Raw genomic sequence first — 17,961 nt, 5'->3', positions numbered from 1 at the left:
AGAGCTGCAGGGTTATTTTTGTATGGAAATGGAGATAGTTTTGACCAGAAACCCCAAGAGCTCGGTGTTTCTTAGATTTGTAAAAAAATAGGGAAAAAATTAATTTATCTACCAGAGTTATGGATAATGCTTCACGAACGACAGCGATCCTGCATCCAAGGCTGGAATTTAAGACTTACTGCACATTTTTATGCTGTTAAATCTAAGTGTGATATTTCAAACATCTGCGCCTTTGCAAGTGCAGCTCTGTGCCTGCTGCAGTGCAGGGATTCTGCACGGGGCACTCTGCCATTCCAGAGGGTTTCAGGCTCCATCTGATGTGGGAGCCCCTCAAATAGCAGCCCGAGAGCTCTGCCTGGAGCTGCCATGTGAGTTAGTCAGCAGTTCCTTCACCTCACCAGGATGGGCAGAGCAGAACCCAAATTTAACTCCCCTTCTGGAATATCACCTGGGGCAAACAGGGGGAGAGGCAGAGCCAGGTTTCAGCAAGGCTCCACAGAGCAAGGCACTCCTACAGCTCGCTGCAAGGACTCCTCACATGTGCATGGAACTTGAAGGATCTGAAAAGTCGCTACAGAATATATTCCACTTTTTTATTATACCTCCCCTGAAAAAAGAACGTTATACCAAATATACCATTTTTGCCCTCAGAAGATTGAAAAAGTGCTGATTTGAGTCTTTCTGCAATACTAAATTTAGGATCTTCTGGCACCACGTGAACACACTGCTGGGTATTGAAGCATCTAAATCACTGCTTAGATTTACACCTCAATTAACATCAGGGCAAAACGCTTTAGAGGACAACCAGATGCACCTTCACCATCAAATTCAAATGGCTGGAGATTTTTCCACCACTTCAGCTAAATTTGCAGGGGAGCGGAACAAAATGAGCTTTAGGGTCCCTTCCCTTGGAGACCATGGGCACCTTCCACTAGACCAGTGCTCCAAGCCCTGTCCAACTTGGCCTTGGACATTTCCAGGGATGGGGCAGCCACAGCTTCTCTGGGCAACCTGTGCCAGGGCCTCACCACCCTCACAGGGAAGGATTCTCTAACTGGCCCCCAGCCCAGCAGTCTTGGCTGAGTGAGGGGTTGTTCCTGAACAAGAACAGCACAAAATGATCTTCTGCCCTTGACGAATCCAAGTGATTATCTCACCCTGGGTCTGTCAGGGATCTGCAGCTCCAGAAAACAAGAGCGCACATACACGCAGCTACCCAAACTGCATGACTAATTACCTCAGTATAAATGGGACCTCGTTATTCAAACATCGCTGGATACTTCCATTGTTAACATCTCTTCCACCTACAGCTCAAAAACACAACCCTGCACAAAGACCTAACAACCCTTGTTTCTCCCCTCATTCAGCAGAAAACAAAATTCCATGGTTACATTATATTTTCCAAAAGCCTCTTACAGCTCATTTGGAGCTTCACCTGCTCTCAAATACATGTAATTATGTTAATGACTCTGTGGGATTGGAAGGTCAATTCAAAGAAGGCCTGCAAGCAGCAGAGTACAGAACACAGCCCAGGAGGGGCAGGTGGGACTTGCAGCCTCTTTATGGGTGTGAGTCCTTCCAGCCCATGGGGTTTTCCCTGCCACCAGCTCCATCCCAGCAGCATGGAACTGGGAAGGAAATCCAGTTGAAAACCCAGCAAGACACCTGGGATTAGTTTTCACCTTGACTGGGTCCCCTGAAGGATCCTTTGCCAGCAGAGTAGACGGGACAGAAGGATAGGCAATTTTAATCTGGACTAACTGTGACAACAGTTTCTGCTCTTCCCTTATGGGAACCTCAGTCCAGAACTCACTCTCTGATGGGTTCCTCTTATCACCACCCCCATCACTCCAATCAGCAATTAGCATTAATTCAGGCATTTCCAAAGGGTTTTCTGTGAGGCATCATCCCACCTACAAAGAGCAGGACCCAGCACTTGTGAGGACCATGGGCAGCTCCAGTCCCACCTTGTGACATCCAGTGCTCAGCACCCCTGGGAGCAGAGCCTGCCCTTGTAAGGCTGTCCTGGCCCTGCATTCCACACCAACTCTCCTTCTGCTTCATTAGTAAGAGAACTTAATTTAAACTCTTGTGTTTGACAGGATGGACTATTTAAAGATGCAGCACTGGGCTGGGCTCAGTTGCACAGCTCCAGACTCAATTTTCTTGGGCTCCTCAGACACAACAAACAACCCATGGTTTTACAGGCTCCTTCTTTTTGCCTCTGTGTTCTGTATTTTGCCAACTGAGTTGTCACGTTCCATGAAGGAGCAGTGAGCATTCCTAACTATGGGCTGAATTTCTCACATGAAACACCCCATCATGAAGATTTTACCACGTCACCTTCAAACTCTTATTTAAAGTAAAAAAGAAATGCCTGGCTGCACATCTGGCACAGAGAGACCAAAGCTCAGCAGGTGGAACAGAGGACCTGGCTCCATGGCAGATACCCACCCATCACTCCAATCCAGGAATTCCCATGAAACTTAACACAGACAAAGACAAAAGGGCTTGGTGATTTTATCTGTTCTGTTTTGTGGGTTTTTTAAAATTTTCATGATGATAACAATAATACAATTCATTGAGATGCCCAGACAGCATCACGTGTAGACAGGCACTCTACAGTCAAAAGAAAAAGGGGAAAAAAACCAAAAGAGAGGAAAAAAGAGTGGAATGGATGGAGTGTTTTAACACACAGACTTTGGACAGAGAAATCTCTTTTGTAACCTGAAATCCCAGGTATCTCAATATTTACACCAAATATTTGGTTTTTATTCCTACTTTCATTTTCTACTGAAAATAAGCAAGTCACACTCATGGCCACAGCTCTAATTAATGGTTATTCACAATCTTGGACAACTTGCAGAGAGACCTTGGCATTAAAGGTGTTTTACTTGCACACACCAACTACAAGAGGCTGAAATTCCATTTCCAGACTTTTTCCTTCAATCAGGTAATTTTAAAAGCCCCCAGAGGCCTCGCAAACCAGTGAGCAAGGAGAGACTGTGGAAACAACATGCTCTGCATCAATACTGGTAAAGTTTACACAAGCACACACTGATATGAGAGGCTTTTAAAGTGGGTTCATAAAAGATCCCATCGATGTAGTGCAAGGCTACTTTAAAAATCTTTATTTTAAACAGAGACGAAAAGTCTTAAAAAACAATTTAAATCTGCATTCCTTGTTTTCCTTACAGAAGTACTCTTGTGATAAAGAAAACACATTAATAGTTTTCGTGACTGAACAAATGCTCCACTTACTTGTTTATACCTGCCAGAGTAATTTTTCCATTCTACTGCCATGGTGATCCTTGATAGGATCAGCAAAAACCTGAACTTTCCCATTTTATTTGTAATCAAAAAAGTCAGCTATCCTTTCTCTGCACAGGATTCTGGGCACTTTTGCAGTAGCATGTCATTATTTCAAGATAAATAAAAATTTGTAAATAAAGGTAACTCTGAAATATAATTTTTACTCCACGTTCTTAAACAATTTAAATACAACTACGACTAATAATTCCAACAACTAAAGCACAACAGTATTTCAGAAAGTGCCAATTCTTTTGTCCCCCAAACTATCCTGAACCTAAGCAAGGCCCAGTTAAACATCCTGAACGTACACAGCTTTTGTGCCCTGAATTGTTTCACTGTAAAACAAAGCTATCAGTGTTAAAGCTGAGGAAACCAGCTAAAAATATACGATGTTGTTTGCAAACTCATGTCCATAATCCTGTAGCACTTCCCCTCCAGCTCAATGGAGGAGGAAAAACTGAAAAAACAGAAACAGGAAATTCCTACAGCACAAATACACTGGAAAGGACCAAACCGATTTTCTTTACATTTGTTTATGTCCAAGGGATCGAGCCAAGCAAAAGATGAATAGTTACAGGTTGTTTTTAATTTGTACAAACAAAAATCCAGGATGAAGATGTCTGCAGTGGATCTCCCTGCACCAGGGAGGAAAAACAAAGTAGTGCCATAGTTAAGGTTCTCCTAGGAAGTCCATCATGGGAACAGCTGCTGCTCCATCACTTGACCCAATGGACATGTTAAGCACAGATAACCACAAAACATCTTCAACTGAGACTTCTCAAGCACAGAACATGGCCTAAAATACCTCCACCTGCTGAACTTTTCTCCCAGGGCACAGAGGGTGAGTGGAGAGCACAAAGACAGGCAGGAGAACACGCTGCTCCTGCTCCACACCATCTGCCTGAAGAGATGCCATAGCATTTGTTCTCCTCACTGAGGGTGCTCAGGAAATCTCCAGCTGCTGAAGGCTCAGATCTGACTCACGGAGAACACTCTGAAGGAAGAGCTTTTTTTCATGCAAGGGATTTTCTTCTCCAAAGATCAGTAACAAGGAGCTGCTTCTGAACCCATTCCAGCTGTTCCCGGCGTGATCACAAACTGCCCAAGGCCTGTCTGAACACTGTTCTTCCATCTTCTCCCTACAAAACACTATTCCATGTGTCTTCCACTCACATCAGGCACTGCTTGATGGCAGTAAATTGACCAAACACCAGCTGTAAGTTAATACAATAATTCCTTCACCCATTTTAACCCATTTGATGACGAGAGCAGAGGATTTATTTGCCATGGCTGTGTAACCCTAAGTGCACACACCTTCCTTTACTTCCAGGTCTCTCTGCTCTTACTGCCTCCTCCTCCTCCTCTTCCTCCCAGGCACAGCACAACAGCCCCGTGCTCCCACATCCCCCAGGACATGGACAGCACACAATCCATACTGCCTCCCCTTATGTGCCAGGGATTTATTAGTCTCCACCATGAATCACTAAACCAAATACTACATTCTTCCAAGCTTCATTCAGGCTCCAGATTTTGCTGAAGTTACATTTTAAGAACACCTGTGCCCTGCAGCACAAATCCTGTGGTATCCTGAGGAAAGTCCTCTACAAAAAGCTACTTTCCCCATGCTCAAGTAGCTCCCTAAAAACGCCGTTTCCTTTCAGCGCAGTAAACACGCGCTGGCTGCATGAACAACTCACCACTGCTGAAAAGACAGGAACAATAGTGGGAACTTGGCTGTCTCCCAGCATCAGCAACACGGACAACAGCTTGGGAAAGCAGGAACTGAGTCAAAACAACTTTAGATCAAAATATTAAGAGGGAGGCAGTGAAGTTACCTCTGCTTTGTGTGTATAAATGAGGATTAACAATTCTCTTTAGCCTCGTGCCACAGAATGGCCTGGGTTGAAAGGGACCTTAAAGATCATCCAGTTGCACCCCCTGCCATGGGCAGGGACACCTTCCACTGTCCCAGGCTGCTCCAAGCCCCATCCAACCTGGCCTTAGACACATGCAGGGATGGGCAGCCACAGCTTCTCTGGGCACCCTGTGCCAGGGCCTCACCATCCTCACAGGGAAGAACTTTTTCAGAAGCATATTCACAATTCCAGACTTAAAATAAGGGGAAGGAGAGCAGGCACAGTCAGCCCCACTTCCAGCTGCTCTAAGCCTGGAACGACACAGTCGCTACAAAAAACTTATCACGTCTACAAACGATTACATCTTACTCAATGAAACCCTTATTGCCACAAGTTAACCTAGAATGTGCTATTCCATGTGAGCATTTTATGGTAAATTAAACTTAATACCACACCTCATTAGAACAAACTGCCTTGCACTGAGCACGTGTCCTTGGGCTGGGAGCGGGGATGTGGCTGCGGGCCAGCAGCGCTCCGTGGTGGAACAGCACTCCCTCGTGTTCCCGCTGGGAATGGGGCTCCTCGGCCAGGCTGACCTGTCTGACTGCTCTCAGCAATGCCACAGACACCACAGCTCCTCTTCTACAGCAGCAGCTGGGAATTGGGGAAATTGCCTTTCCAGATTTTCCTGTGCAAGGACGTCATTTACCCAGGTTCTCCGAAAGGTTACTCGGGTATCTGCTGACACCAGGGGCAGATACACCCGGCCACCACCTGGGTGGGAGGGGTTTTAACTCTTTGGAAGAAACATCCACATCCCCACCACCAAAACCAAATCCCACAAGGGAAGAGCAGCACAGTCAGTCCACAGGGACTTTGCAGAAGTGCAAAGAGAGGGAAGGCACACCACACCTGCACAGAGCCCCCTCCCCCCCTCAGAGCAGGATGACCCCTGCTCGGGGCAGGATGACCATCACCCGTGGCTGCAGGCTGATGGTTTCAGTTTCCTTCCATCACCAACCCAACTCCTCCCACAGTGACACTTCAGGACAGTGGTTATTAACCAGCTGCTGCTTCCTTCAGAGTCACCTGACAAAACATATCAAAACTACTCTTAAAAGGTAGCAACCAAAATCTTGTCAAAACAAACTCTAAATCTTTCTTCTTCCTTAAATACCCCAATTTTCTTTTGATTTTGCAATTGTTCTTTCATGACTGTCAATAAAGAATAAGGTCTTTTTAAACCATCTCAGTGCTGCAGAGGAACGTTTTATTTAAAACAAGCCATTTGCTTTGAGTGCTTTCAGGATGTAGCATTTCTTTGCTGTTTGAAAAATGACAAGTGCCAGCCTGGGAAGAAACAACTCATCAGGACTGGTACCAGCATGGGCAGGAGACGCACCACCACATCTATTCCAGAAGGCCAAACTGAGCTGTGAATCAGAGCAAGAATTGCTGACAACTGAGATGGCCAAGGGCAGGAACAGAACCAACTGAGAGCAGTCCAGTAGTGGTTGTGTCCACCAGGAAGCCAAAAAACTGGTTCTTGGACAACGGGCATTGGAACAGGAAACCCCAGTGCTGTGGCTGCACACCTGGCACAACCAGTCTGACCCTGTGACTGATGCAAGACCACTGAGCTGCACTTAAAGAACTTCCTGTGCAAGCCAGGCCTAAAGACGTCTTGTATCAGCTGCAGCAGAGCTCCTCACCAGCTGGAAAAGGGGTGATGGATACCCCATGCACCCTGGAAAATACTCAAATATATACAAGCTGTGGGAAAAAAAGTTTCACTGGACACAAAGACACTTCTCAGAAACCCAGAGCTGCCACCCACACACAGGATGCAGACATGTGGTGGTCACACCATTGCACACGGACTGGGGCAGACCACAGACCCTGCTGTGCTCAGAAAATACTGTTTGTCACAGTAAGACACATCCTGTCCAAAGATCAGGAGAGCAATCAGCAAGGAATTAGCAGAGAGCTGGCACTGAGTGGGTCCAGTGATGTCCCACAACTCCACCACTGTAGGAGTAAAGCAAATACACAGCAGAGGAGATGCAACCCATCAGTAACTCCATAGAGTAGCTTTAAAAGCAGATTTTTGCTATAATATTGTTTAATTAAGAGTTGTAGCTTCTTCAGGTACATGTGCCTAATGAATAAGGCATCTTAGCTCCCCAAGACAGATTAAATAACACTTGACAACCAACCCCAACATCTCTGGTTACTCCTGACTGTAAGTAGAGATAAGTATCCCCTTAGTAGCCTCCAGCTGCAACAGCAGCACAAAAAGTGACAGAAGGCACAATTGTGTATGTCCCTTAAATTTCTTTTAACATCATGAATATCACAACTGTCATTCCAACATTTTCTTGCAGTAAATCAGGAAGTGTGCATGAATTAAAGTGCCTAAGGAATTGTCCAAGACCTCTAAAAGACAATGTACACCCAGAAGATACAACAATCTGTTCTGTTACAGCCTAGAACTGCACAATACCGGAGCCCACCATCCCAGGCATCTTCTGGACTGATCCAAAGTTTGGGTTGGTTTGGGATTTTTCCCTGGCCTTATGGAAAATCCCATGTCAAAGCAAGAGCAGGGAGAGAGCTCTTTCACACTTCTCACACTGACAAACCACGAAGAACATCCACCCCCTCATCACACTAATGACTAATTTTTTAGTTTGCAATTTAAAGGAAGCTTGTCTCTTAAAAATACAGCTGGTCAAAAAAAACCTTAATTAATGTCCAAGCACTTCCATGTTTCACACTACTACAGTCTCCAACAGCAAAAGGTTTTTAATAAAATGCCCAGTTCCTCAAGCACAGTTTTCTCTCCCAGCAGCAAGAAATTTGCAGTGGGCAATCTCACCTCACAACTGATCAAAGGACATACAGGCAAGGATTGTAAAATTAAACACAAAATGAGGGGAGGAAACTCTTTGCTACAGTTTTAAAACATAGAAGCAAACAGCTAACATGAAAAGGTTTGGTGTCAGTGCTGATTACACGCTGAATTGACAGCTGAAAAAATTAAGATCAATGCAAACTACAACAAGCAAATGAAAACTGATCTTTGATGAGTACAGGAGAAATTAAAGCATTAATTAATTAGTTCAAAGCAATACCGTATTTATTCATAAAGGCTTTCTAGCTCAAATGTGATGGTTTCAGACACACAGCAGTCCCTGTGCAAAGCTGGCAGGGCAGCACAGTCAGAGCCTGCTAAAAAGAGCTTTTCATGACAGACAGCCCTGAGGAGTGCTGGAAGAGGAAGTGCTCACCGAGACATCGAAACCCATGAAGAGGCAAATTAAAAACAAGTAAGGAACTGTAAAATCACACACTTCTAAAGCCATGGGCACAGCTGTTTTCCTAGAATAGCAGGCAGTGGCTGTACCAGCAGCAGGGCAGGAGGGTCCTGGGGCAGCAGCTCTGGAGCCAGGGAGAGCTTTTACACAAAGAGGGAAGAATATTCCTAATTCACACTAAACTAAACTACAACTCCCATGGCTCGGTATAAACAAGGAAGAAATGCTGATTCCTAAAAGGGTTTTCCAAGGCACATTCGGGTAGTCTACAGCTTTAAGTATTAGAGATAAAACAGCCTTTCTCACCCAAAATAAATCCCAAGTTTCATGTTACTACTCAGAAAGGAACTGCTGAGGAAAGCCTTCAGCATACATGAACACTCCCAGGATTTCTGCAAGCAGTGGAAACAGCCAGCTCTGGGAGAGCACACTGACATTCCAGAGCACACTTACCCACAGATACTGCAGGAACTTCAGCAGACGTGGACAGTAATAATACTCCATTTTTCACAGCTCCCAGTTAACGCCAACCCATCCCTGTTCCAGGCAGCTCCCGGCTCTCCCCGCCTCCAGCACCAGTTAAAAGCAGAGTGGAGCAATTAAAAGCACCATGAATAATGTACCGAGTGTGTCTGGCCCCACGTCACCACGAGCTGGGGCTCCTCAGGAGCAGTCGCTGAGCTACCGGCAGCACGTGACTTAACCACTTGTTATTGAGCAGCCCACTGCTCCCAACTCCGTAATCTCGAGTGGGTTAGGCTGGAATTAGTGACAGGACTTTGGGTTTTGCAGTAAAGGCCCTCCAGAAGGAAAAGGAAGCTCTAAATCCCCTCGGTTACGAAACGCTCTGAACGCCGGCGGGGCTGCTCGCTGACCTTGTTTTTGGTGATGTACAGGAAAGACAAAAACCCACACATGTAACAAGAGGAGCTGCTGTTTTTATGTTTTCTGAATATAAAAATGTCTTTTGTGAACGAGAAGAAATAGACACAACCAAGTGGCTTTTTATACACCCCTGGAATGTTCCCAGGGAACGAAAACTGCCAAAAAAGGAAGAAAGCCCAGGCAGAGCTTTACCCACCCCCGGGTCGTCCTCCTCGGGCTGGGTCTAAAATAGAGAGTGGTGGAGTTGTTGGACATCAGCAGTGGGTGGTTTGTGAACAGCAAAAATGGGAATTGTAACACAGCTTTTTTTATTTATGTCCTTTTTTTGATAGGAAAAGGAAAGATAAGTGACAGGACTCATCCAGGCAGGGCCCCTACACCCCGTCCCCTCCCAGCACTGCTGCAGCTCTCACTCTTCCCAGGGAGGGACAAGGTGGAGGTGACACAAAACAGCTTCCAAGATGCTGCAGCCTCCTCTCCTTGAAATTTTGGTACTTTAAGGAAACTACCCCTCACTTTTCTAATCATCACCTATGAATTCCAGTAGAGCTAATAAGGTATTTTGATCTTCTCCCAGGTTGAGTCAGTGTTTGGGGTAGTAGAACAACTCAAGAAGGAACAAACTCCAATATTAGAGGCTGTACACAATCCAGAAAAAGAGAAGGTGTGGTTTTCAGTGGGCAGGAGACAGCCCCTGTCATGGGCAGAACTGAAAACAACTGGTGAACTGTGACAAGCCAAACCATAAATTCATCTGCACATATTTATAAAATATTTATCTTCTCTCCCTTGCACTTCATTTCCAAGATATTTTAAGAGTCAGCTCATGATTTTCTTCAACAAACCCTTCTCCACCCACACATCACAGTCTCATATGAATGCATCTTTCTGTGGAGACCATTAGAGAGATTTTCCTCCCTAAAGGACAAAAAACCCCCGGAGTTTAATAAAAAAAAAATAAATACTATGTTGAGAGCCTTCAAAATAATTCCTGCCTACACCAGTTCTAGTAGCAGTGCTCTGTTCCAACTCCCCAAAGCAGCAGTTTGGGTTATAACCCACAGCTGCACTAAAGCTGCTCCATTTCCAGCTGAAGGTGCAGCTCCTCCAGCCCCACGGCACAACCACAGTTACTTCATTTGGAGGATGAGTCCCAGCATACATTCCTCAGGTCTTAATTCCCAACATCCTTATCAGTCTGGATGACTCAATCAGGAATCCAGGCTTGTGACCCTACGTCAGCTCTGATGGAATCACACAATTTATGGAAACATCTCCAGAGCTCCGTGGTCGCCCCTGGATGTGCAGGTGTGGGGCCTTCCCGGGCAGCACCGGGTGGGAACAGCCCCATGTCCCCATGTTGGGGCTGTTCCCACTTGGAACCAGCCCAGAGAGGGTTTGGTTGCACACCTGTCCCTTCACCTGCATTCCAGGTCTGAAGGAAAAGATCCCTACAAGAGCCCAAGTTCCTGAGCCTGCTGCAGGCTCTGAGATTTGCAGCTGAGTTGGTGGGAAAAACCCCTCGCTGTCCAAAGCACAAAACTTCATTTTTATACCTACTTTGTGCTGCAGCAGAGCTAAAAGAGAGGGAAGTACCAGCCATAGCAAAACCACAGATGATGACAGTCTAGCAGTGATGCTGGAATCTTTATAAAAGCCTTACTCGGTTTTTTTAATCAATACAAACTCAAAATAGCTAAACAGTGCTATCTAGGTGAGTGTTAAAATCTCCCAAGTATCATCCTTTCCAATTTCAAACACCAATCCCATACTGCCACTTGTATTTTGTAATGGTTTGATTTCAAAGTCATCCTATGTAATGTTAATTACAAGCAGATTCTCTGGAATATAATCACAAAGAAATTACTTCTCCAGAGGTAAAATGATACTACTGCACCTTGCTTCCATTTGGAATTGTGTTTATTCATAAGAACCTAGTTCATCAGCTGTCCTGGAAAATGCCACTCAAGCAGTTGTTTATTACCACAGACAGATGTGGAATAATGCAACGAATGGATATTCTTGTAAATTCATTTGTCAGATATAAAAGGGTATCAATATCAGTTCCTCACGCTGCTTTAGTGGTGAATGTGAATCGAAGGGAATCGTTTCTTCTACAACAAGACTTGTCACTTTGAGCACCAAGTCTCACTTGAACAATACCAATATCCTCACTGACCAGGAATATGGACTGGAGAATATTTTTTGTCACTATGCCACAAGGAAAAACAAGTAACTTCCCAACTCCACAGACCAGAAACCACCCAAAGCAAAGAGCAGCACGACGTTACGTTACCGTCTACTCCCCCTTTACAGCTGCACCAAGGGAAACACAAACTGCGTTTGCATTCCGAGGAAATACGGGATTTAACTGTTCCTCCCGTGGCTCTTTCCTGACCCCTCGTGTCTGTCCAGCTCACACAGCTCAGATGTGTCTCCAGCAGAGGGGAGTGTTGGAACGCGCTGACAGAATTGCGACTCCGCACCCAAAGTCTGTGTTTTCTCCAAAGAAAACAAAGGCAGAGCCTTGGTGCAGAAGAAATAGTTTGGTTTTACATAATCCTCTGCAGTACCTGTGTGGCGATTTGGAAAACATCAGTGTGGTAAGTTTTCCACCTCCTGAGCACAGGTGAAAGTCCCTTCTATGCACACACACTTCCCTTACTCACACTTTACACCCAGGAGGACCAGGCTGCCCTTTGGCTCCCATGGCACTGCACAACAAACACACCCCGAGGAGCCTTTCCAAAGCAACACAAAGGAGCAGAGCGCTCGGATCCTACTGAATTCCACACATGTGAGTTTTCTCTTTTCATGGAACGGGTTCCACCTTTCCCACCTTCCTTTCCTGTCTCAGACTACGCTCGGTGAAGTTGAAGGATTATTCTGAGTAACCTCTCAATTAACAACGAAGCTGGAGAATAACAGTTGTATTTATCTGAGTACAGCACCCAAACAGTTCCTTTTTCCCAGCACTACTTCCCACTGCCCCTCTGTCCCACATTTCCTACCTGGCCAACACCCCCTTTACATATTTGCACCGTAAGCTGATGGCACATAACTTTTAGGGGTTGGATAAATGCCCATTCTGTCAATAACCCAAATTCCCCAAGATGAACCTGAAGTCCATGTTAAGAATGGGAAAGACAAAGGGACATTAGTCCTTGGATACCTTCCATGAAGCTTAAAGACTAGAACTGAAGGACAATCTGAGCCCATTTCCATAACTCCAATTAGGAAACTTGTTTATAAAGTCCTTACAGGTTTAGGTGCTCTCTTTTTCTTTGCTAGAAGGAAAAAAAACCCACTGAGTTTCTTTTCTTTTTTATATTTTTGTGTGTTCTCTGCTAAAGGGCTGCAGCAGCAGTGAGCCATGACAGAACAGGGCAGAGCAGCACCTCACTGCAGAGTGTGCTGCCAGAGACAGGACCAGGGAGGTGTCACCTTGGGACAGTCTGTGGGACAACATCCTTCAGTCTCCACTTTCCAAATCCTTTATTTCCCTCAGAAAAAGTTGATATTTCATTTACTGTATGTCTTTTGGAACATCCAGACCTTTGTTTTGTATTTCAGAACAACAGCTGGATATAGGATGCTATTTCACAACATAAAAGTTCTCTGAGAGCTAAAGTCAGGATATCCTTCTGAAACTAGGAGAACAGCACCCAACAACTTCAAGCAGGAATTCACCCCAACAGTTTGTGTGGTTAGAGACAAATCAAACCACCCAAAATGTCAGCTGTGATCCTTCACAGAAACACTTCTCTGTGTGTTGCCTACAGAAAGAAAATTAAACCCATCATTTCTCAGGCCGGGACACAGTTCTATTTGTCTGCACAAGCTCAGAAAACAACAAAAACCATAATGCTCTAGAGCCATCTTGAGTTCAGGATGAAAATTCTTCACTCAGAAAGCAAACTGAACAAGCTGCAAGGCTGAGGCTTTGTGTTGGAAGCTTTGGCAGGGAGCAGTGGGGTGGAATCCCAGGGAGGGGCAGCCTCGCCAGTTCAACCCCCCAGCAAGCGCTTCTCTGCTTGGCACACACATCCTTCTGCCACAGCCCTTTGCAAAAAGGAAAACAGAGCTGCAGCTCCCTGATCCCTCCCCAAACCCCTCCTCCAGGGTCACATACCATCCCAAAATCTGCTCTTCTCTCCTTGTAGAAACTGTGGCGGCTCCTCTGCGCAGACACCGAGGAGAAGTCTGTTCCCTCTGTTTTGTCTGAGCTCTGCTTGCTCCACTCTTTCCTGGAAGCCTGTAAAATATAGTTATGAATGTAATTAAATCTACATGCATATGCACATACAGATATAGATAGATAGATAGATAGATAGATAGATAGATAGATAGATATGCAAAATGCCTTTTTGAAAAAAAAGCCTAGGAAACTCAAAGCTGAAAACACAAAATGGAAAAACATGATAGCCATGAACTACTAAAGAGCTACACTTTAATCACAGAATTATACAACCATTAAGGTCTTTTCCAACCAAATCCAACCTCTGGATTTCATTCATATGTCACTGTGTTAAGAGAATCTCCTGCCTCTCAGAAAAGTCAGAACAGCAGTGGAGTTCACAGACAAATGGAAGGCCATTCAACCAGTGAAAATAAAAATAAATTTTGCTTCCTTCAGATAAAGACAAAAAACAAAGAGAAGTCCAAAAAGATCACTGCCAACAACTTGTAAAATAAACCGAAATTAATTCTTTTCAAGTAAATATAAAATTGCAGAGTTAACAATTTAACCTCCCAGGTTCACAGCATTAAAAAAAATAATGAGCACACTTTTAAAAGCTTTTTCAAGCTCTCCATAGAAACATCAATAAGTATTTCTAGACCTGAAGCAAAAATCAGGTCATCACTACAACAGATGTTGCTCAAGAAAAGAGAACCCAAAAGGAAATGAACTCCAGTGAAAAGTATGGCTCTGCTGCCTTGCTGCAGAGTGCTGAAAAGCGGTACAAGGACCCAATAGAATCTTTAATAAAGAAAAGTTCAGTTTCAGTTACATGAAACACTCGGATACCATTTGGAAATACCTTTTTATCCTCATGGAAGAATGGTTCTGACTGAGCCATCTTGTGTTTCCACACGTTATCCACACTTTCCAAGGGGAAGCTTGGCCTGGATCGATACAGGTCCTTCCTTGCCCTCACCTCCTGCATGAGGGGCAGACTGTCCCTTCCTTGGCGGCATTTTTCCGAGTAGGACCGTCTGAGATCCGCGGGTGCAGTCCCAAACCCAGACACGTAGCTCTTCCAATCGGTTTTACTTTTGAAAGAGTCACCCTCACACATCTTAATCGTGCTCTCTTTGCTTCTCAGTGTAGAGCTCCCCACTATGTTTTTGCTCCAATCACTCTCTGGAGACACCTCCAAGAACTGTTCTTTTGTCACCAACCTCTTCTGCAGGAGCCCATCATCTGCCTTTAGGGACAACTTGGAGGCCAGATTGACTTCCAGCCTCTGCTCTGCACTCACTGCATTTATGGGCTGTACCTTATCAGTTACAAATTTTGCACCCTGATTTCTGGAGACCAAGTTCACTTCCTCATCCTCATCAACGATGAAAGTTTTCTTCCTAGCGAATTCCACAGGTGAATTTACAAACTTCTCTGGAAAAATGCTGCTGGGGTTTCCCCAGTAAGGAGGGCTGACCTTTCTGTCTTTGGACTTCTGCTTATCGAATTCAGGGCTCTGTAATTCCAGTTTCTCTTTGCTCTTTTCATTTAGGGTTAGTTTCTCTGGCCTGTGCTGCTCTTCTGCACGTTCACCTGGTTTGTTATTAACAGAATAATGATCTGATGCACTCCTCCACTCATTCCAGCTATAGGTAAGAGTCATCCTATCAGACACATTTCTTTTGTTCTTTGATTTCTCCCTACTCAATGAGCCAAAATCTTCGAAGAGCTTATCTTGAACTTTACTGGCCTTCGCTGATTCCTCTTTATATTCTGCCATAAGCGCATCGATATCGAGAATTTGGGATCTGTACCCATCCTCAGCCTTCCTTCCAGGCAAATCAGAATTACTGTCACTCCTTTTCTGGGGGCCCGGTTCAGTGTCCTTACGCACCTGCGCGGAACGCGGCGGGGACCGGGCTTCATGGTAAGAGGAGATTTTCCTTCTGCCACTCTTGAGATCAGCTGCAGCTGTATTTTCCAGATCCTGCTTTAACAGGAAAGCATCAACATCTATAATTTTCTCTTTAGAATGATCCAGACCTTTTTCGTGATGCTGTTGGTTATCTTTCCTAGACACGTGAAAATTACCAAATGCGACGTTTTTGGAGAAAATGGTATCTTTTTCATCTTCTTTGACCCAATCCTTGCTAATATGCACTTCCCGTGAGTCTTCTCTACCAGATGAACTCGTCACATTTTTATTTGGTTGCTGCAATAAAGGTTTGGACCTTCCAGGAAAAACATGGTCCAGATTAATTGCTGCTCCCTCACTTGAACCAGAAACCGTATTAATTTCACTTGCACTGGGAGCACCAACAAAGCTTTTCTCTTTTTTGATACCAGGAATCTGGTAAGTCACTGCAAAATAAGTTGCCTTTGGCTCAAAGACAGAACTCTGATGTTTTGTGTAATCATCAGGACTGCCAAGAACAGCTTGGTTTGCCTCACTCCCTTCCACCCCTTCTTTGATTTTTTTGCTCCTCTTTTTAAGTGAAGTTTCAGCCAATTGCAATGAATCTGTCCGGCTCAGCCTCTTGATATTTTCGGGAGTGAGCCACACAACTTCTTCCACCTTGAGTGACTCCTGAGGCAAGGTCTTCCTCCTCCACCTTTCAGAAATCTTCAAGTCAGAAACGCTACTTCTGCTTCTCCTGACCTTCTCTTCTGGATCTGCTCCTCGGAGTTTCTCGCTGTTTTCAGGAGCTGTACAAGCCAGGCTGAAGTCTTGCTCTTTGCAATTTAAGTCCAGACTTTTCCTTAACCCAAAGGCCCCAGATTCCTCTTTAGTAACGTTCAGTCCTTTTGTATCAGCCTGGTGACTACTGGAAGATTTTAAAAATTGCCCACTTGCAAGTACTGAAGCCTGAGCTCCATGTTTATTGACACTTGTGGAAATCACTTCACGATCCAAGTTGGTTCGGAATTCATGGATGTCTGTCCCACCTGCTCTGAAACTCCTTTTCTCAGAAGAGCATTTCACAACATTAATCCTCTCTGATTTATCTACGGAAGAGACTTCACTCTTATCACCTTTAGTTTCAGCATGTACCTTGTTGACTTTTTCATTCATTCCCAAACCTTTACTTTTGTTTGTGGAATAAGGTATTTTCTCAGCTATGAACAGTGGCTCAGGATCACTTTTATCAGAGTCTCTTTTCTGCTCAGGTAAAGTGCATTCACTGGAGGGAAAATCAGCAGGTTCTCTCAACACAGCCTTGCTCGTGAGAACTTTTGCCTCTCTGGCTTCTGAAGTAACATGATCTTCTTTCAAGTACAGAGTGTGACTACTTGCCCTAACCGACTGTCCTGGGGGTACAACGTCCTCATCAGTTTTATTCTCTTTCACAGATGATTTTCTAGCTCTGAGTGTCATGGCCTTCTTCTCAGGAGCCATTGTGATGACTTCACTAAGAGCCCTTTCACCACATGTCTGAAAGATTTCATACCTGGGCTCTATTCTTTGGTAAATTTGAGAATCTTCTGCGTTTTTGGGAGCAGGTTTTTCACTTTTCTCAACTGAAGATTTTTCTAAGACAATTCCTGGACTCATTTTCCTGTCTTCACTTGAACAAGCTGGTTTTGGACTTTTCTCTACATGTGCTGGATGTTTTGATGGATCAGGTTGCTTGTGATGCTCCTTTGCAGAAGCGGTTTCCTCCCCTTCTCCCATCCACGAGCGTCTGCTGTGCCCCGAAACCACCAGGTCCTGCTTTGCCTCAGGCTCCTGGTTCCTTTTTGGTGCAGGATCAGCCCCAGAATGCTCAGCAACAACGTTGTGCTTCTGGACATTGTGCTCAAACAGGGTGGCCCGGACAGTTTTAATGAAGGGCTTTTCCAGAAGGGCTGGGTTTAATTTCTTTTCAAAATTGCTTGTGAACGAGACAGAACTCTCACTCTGCTGTGAGAAATGCTGACCATCTCCCAAAAAACTTCCTTTCCTCTCCAGCTGATCAGGTTTATTGGTTATCTTTAAAACTTGCCGGGATTTCCAAGGCTTCCCAGGAGCAAATGCCTCGGTGAAATCTGTGCCATGGGCGAGCTTCAGCTCCTTACTCTGGAACAACAAAATCCAACAGTTAACTGTGTTTATTTAAGAGATGCGTAATAAAGTGTATTTTAAAACCTATTTGCACCTACTTTGTGCAATAGAGCCTGTACAAATCAAACACATCCACATTCCCTGAACACAAACTCCACTGACACCAAGGTAACCTAAGGGAATGCGTAGCTGCAGCTCCTGAATCTTGATTTTAACAGAATTATCTCACTAATGACCAGTTACGTGGTCAGAAACTGCAAGGAACATGAAGATCTAAGTACATATCACAGCTGGAGCTGCTCAGCTATGAGAAATGTTAAGCTGAGCCAAAGTAAAAAGGAAAGATGGAAATTAATATTTATTACC

The 17,961-nt window shown here is 44.7% G+C and overlaps 1 protein-coding gene across 8 annotated transcripts in view; it reads right to left on the bottom strand.

Moving 5' to 3' along the window:
• KIAA1671 (KIAA1671 ortholog) overlaps positions 1–17,961 on the bottom strand; it is a 65,842-nt gene that overhangs the window by 23,700 nt on the left and 24,181 nt on the right. For 6 of the 8 annotated variants that reach the window (XM_039560752.1, XM_039560756.1, XM_039560755.1 and 3 more), the window contains 2 exons: positions 14,413–17,610; positions 13,503–13,625 (listed from right to left, as the gene is read on the bottom strand). In XM_039560752.1, coding sequence (XP_039416686.1) covers positions 13,503–13,625; positions 14,413–17,610 — 3,321 coding nt within the window. Of the gene's footprint in view, positions 1–8,938; positions 9,256–13,502; positions 13,626–14,412; positions 17,611–17,961 lie in introns of those variants that run through there. The other 2 variants (XM_039560760.1, XM_010398274.4) reach the window with 2 other exon arrangements.

Source organism: Corvus cornix, chromosome 15, assembly GCF_000738735.6.
Source record: "Corvus cornix cornix isolate S_Up_H32 chromosome 15, ASM73873v5, whole genome shotgun sequence".
Classification (NCBI taxonomy): Eukaryota; Metazoa; Chordata; class Aves; order Passeriformes; family Corvidae; genus Corvus; species Corvus cornix.
This window is presented reverse-complemented; position numbering and strand designations above follow the sequence as displayed.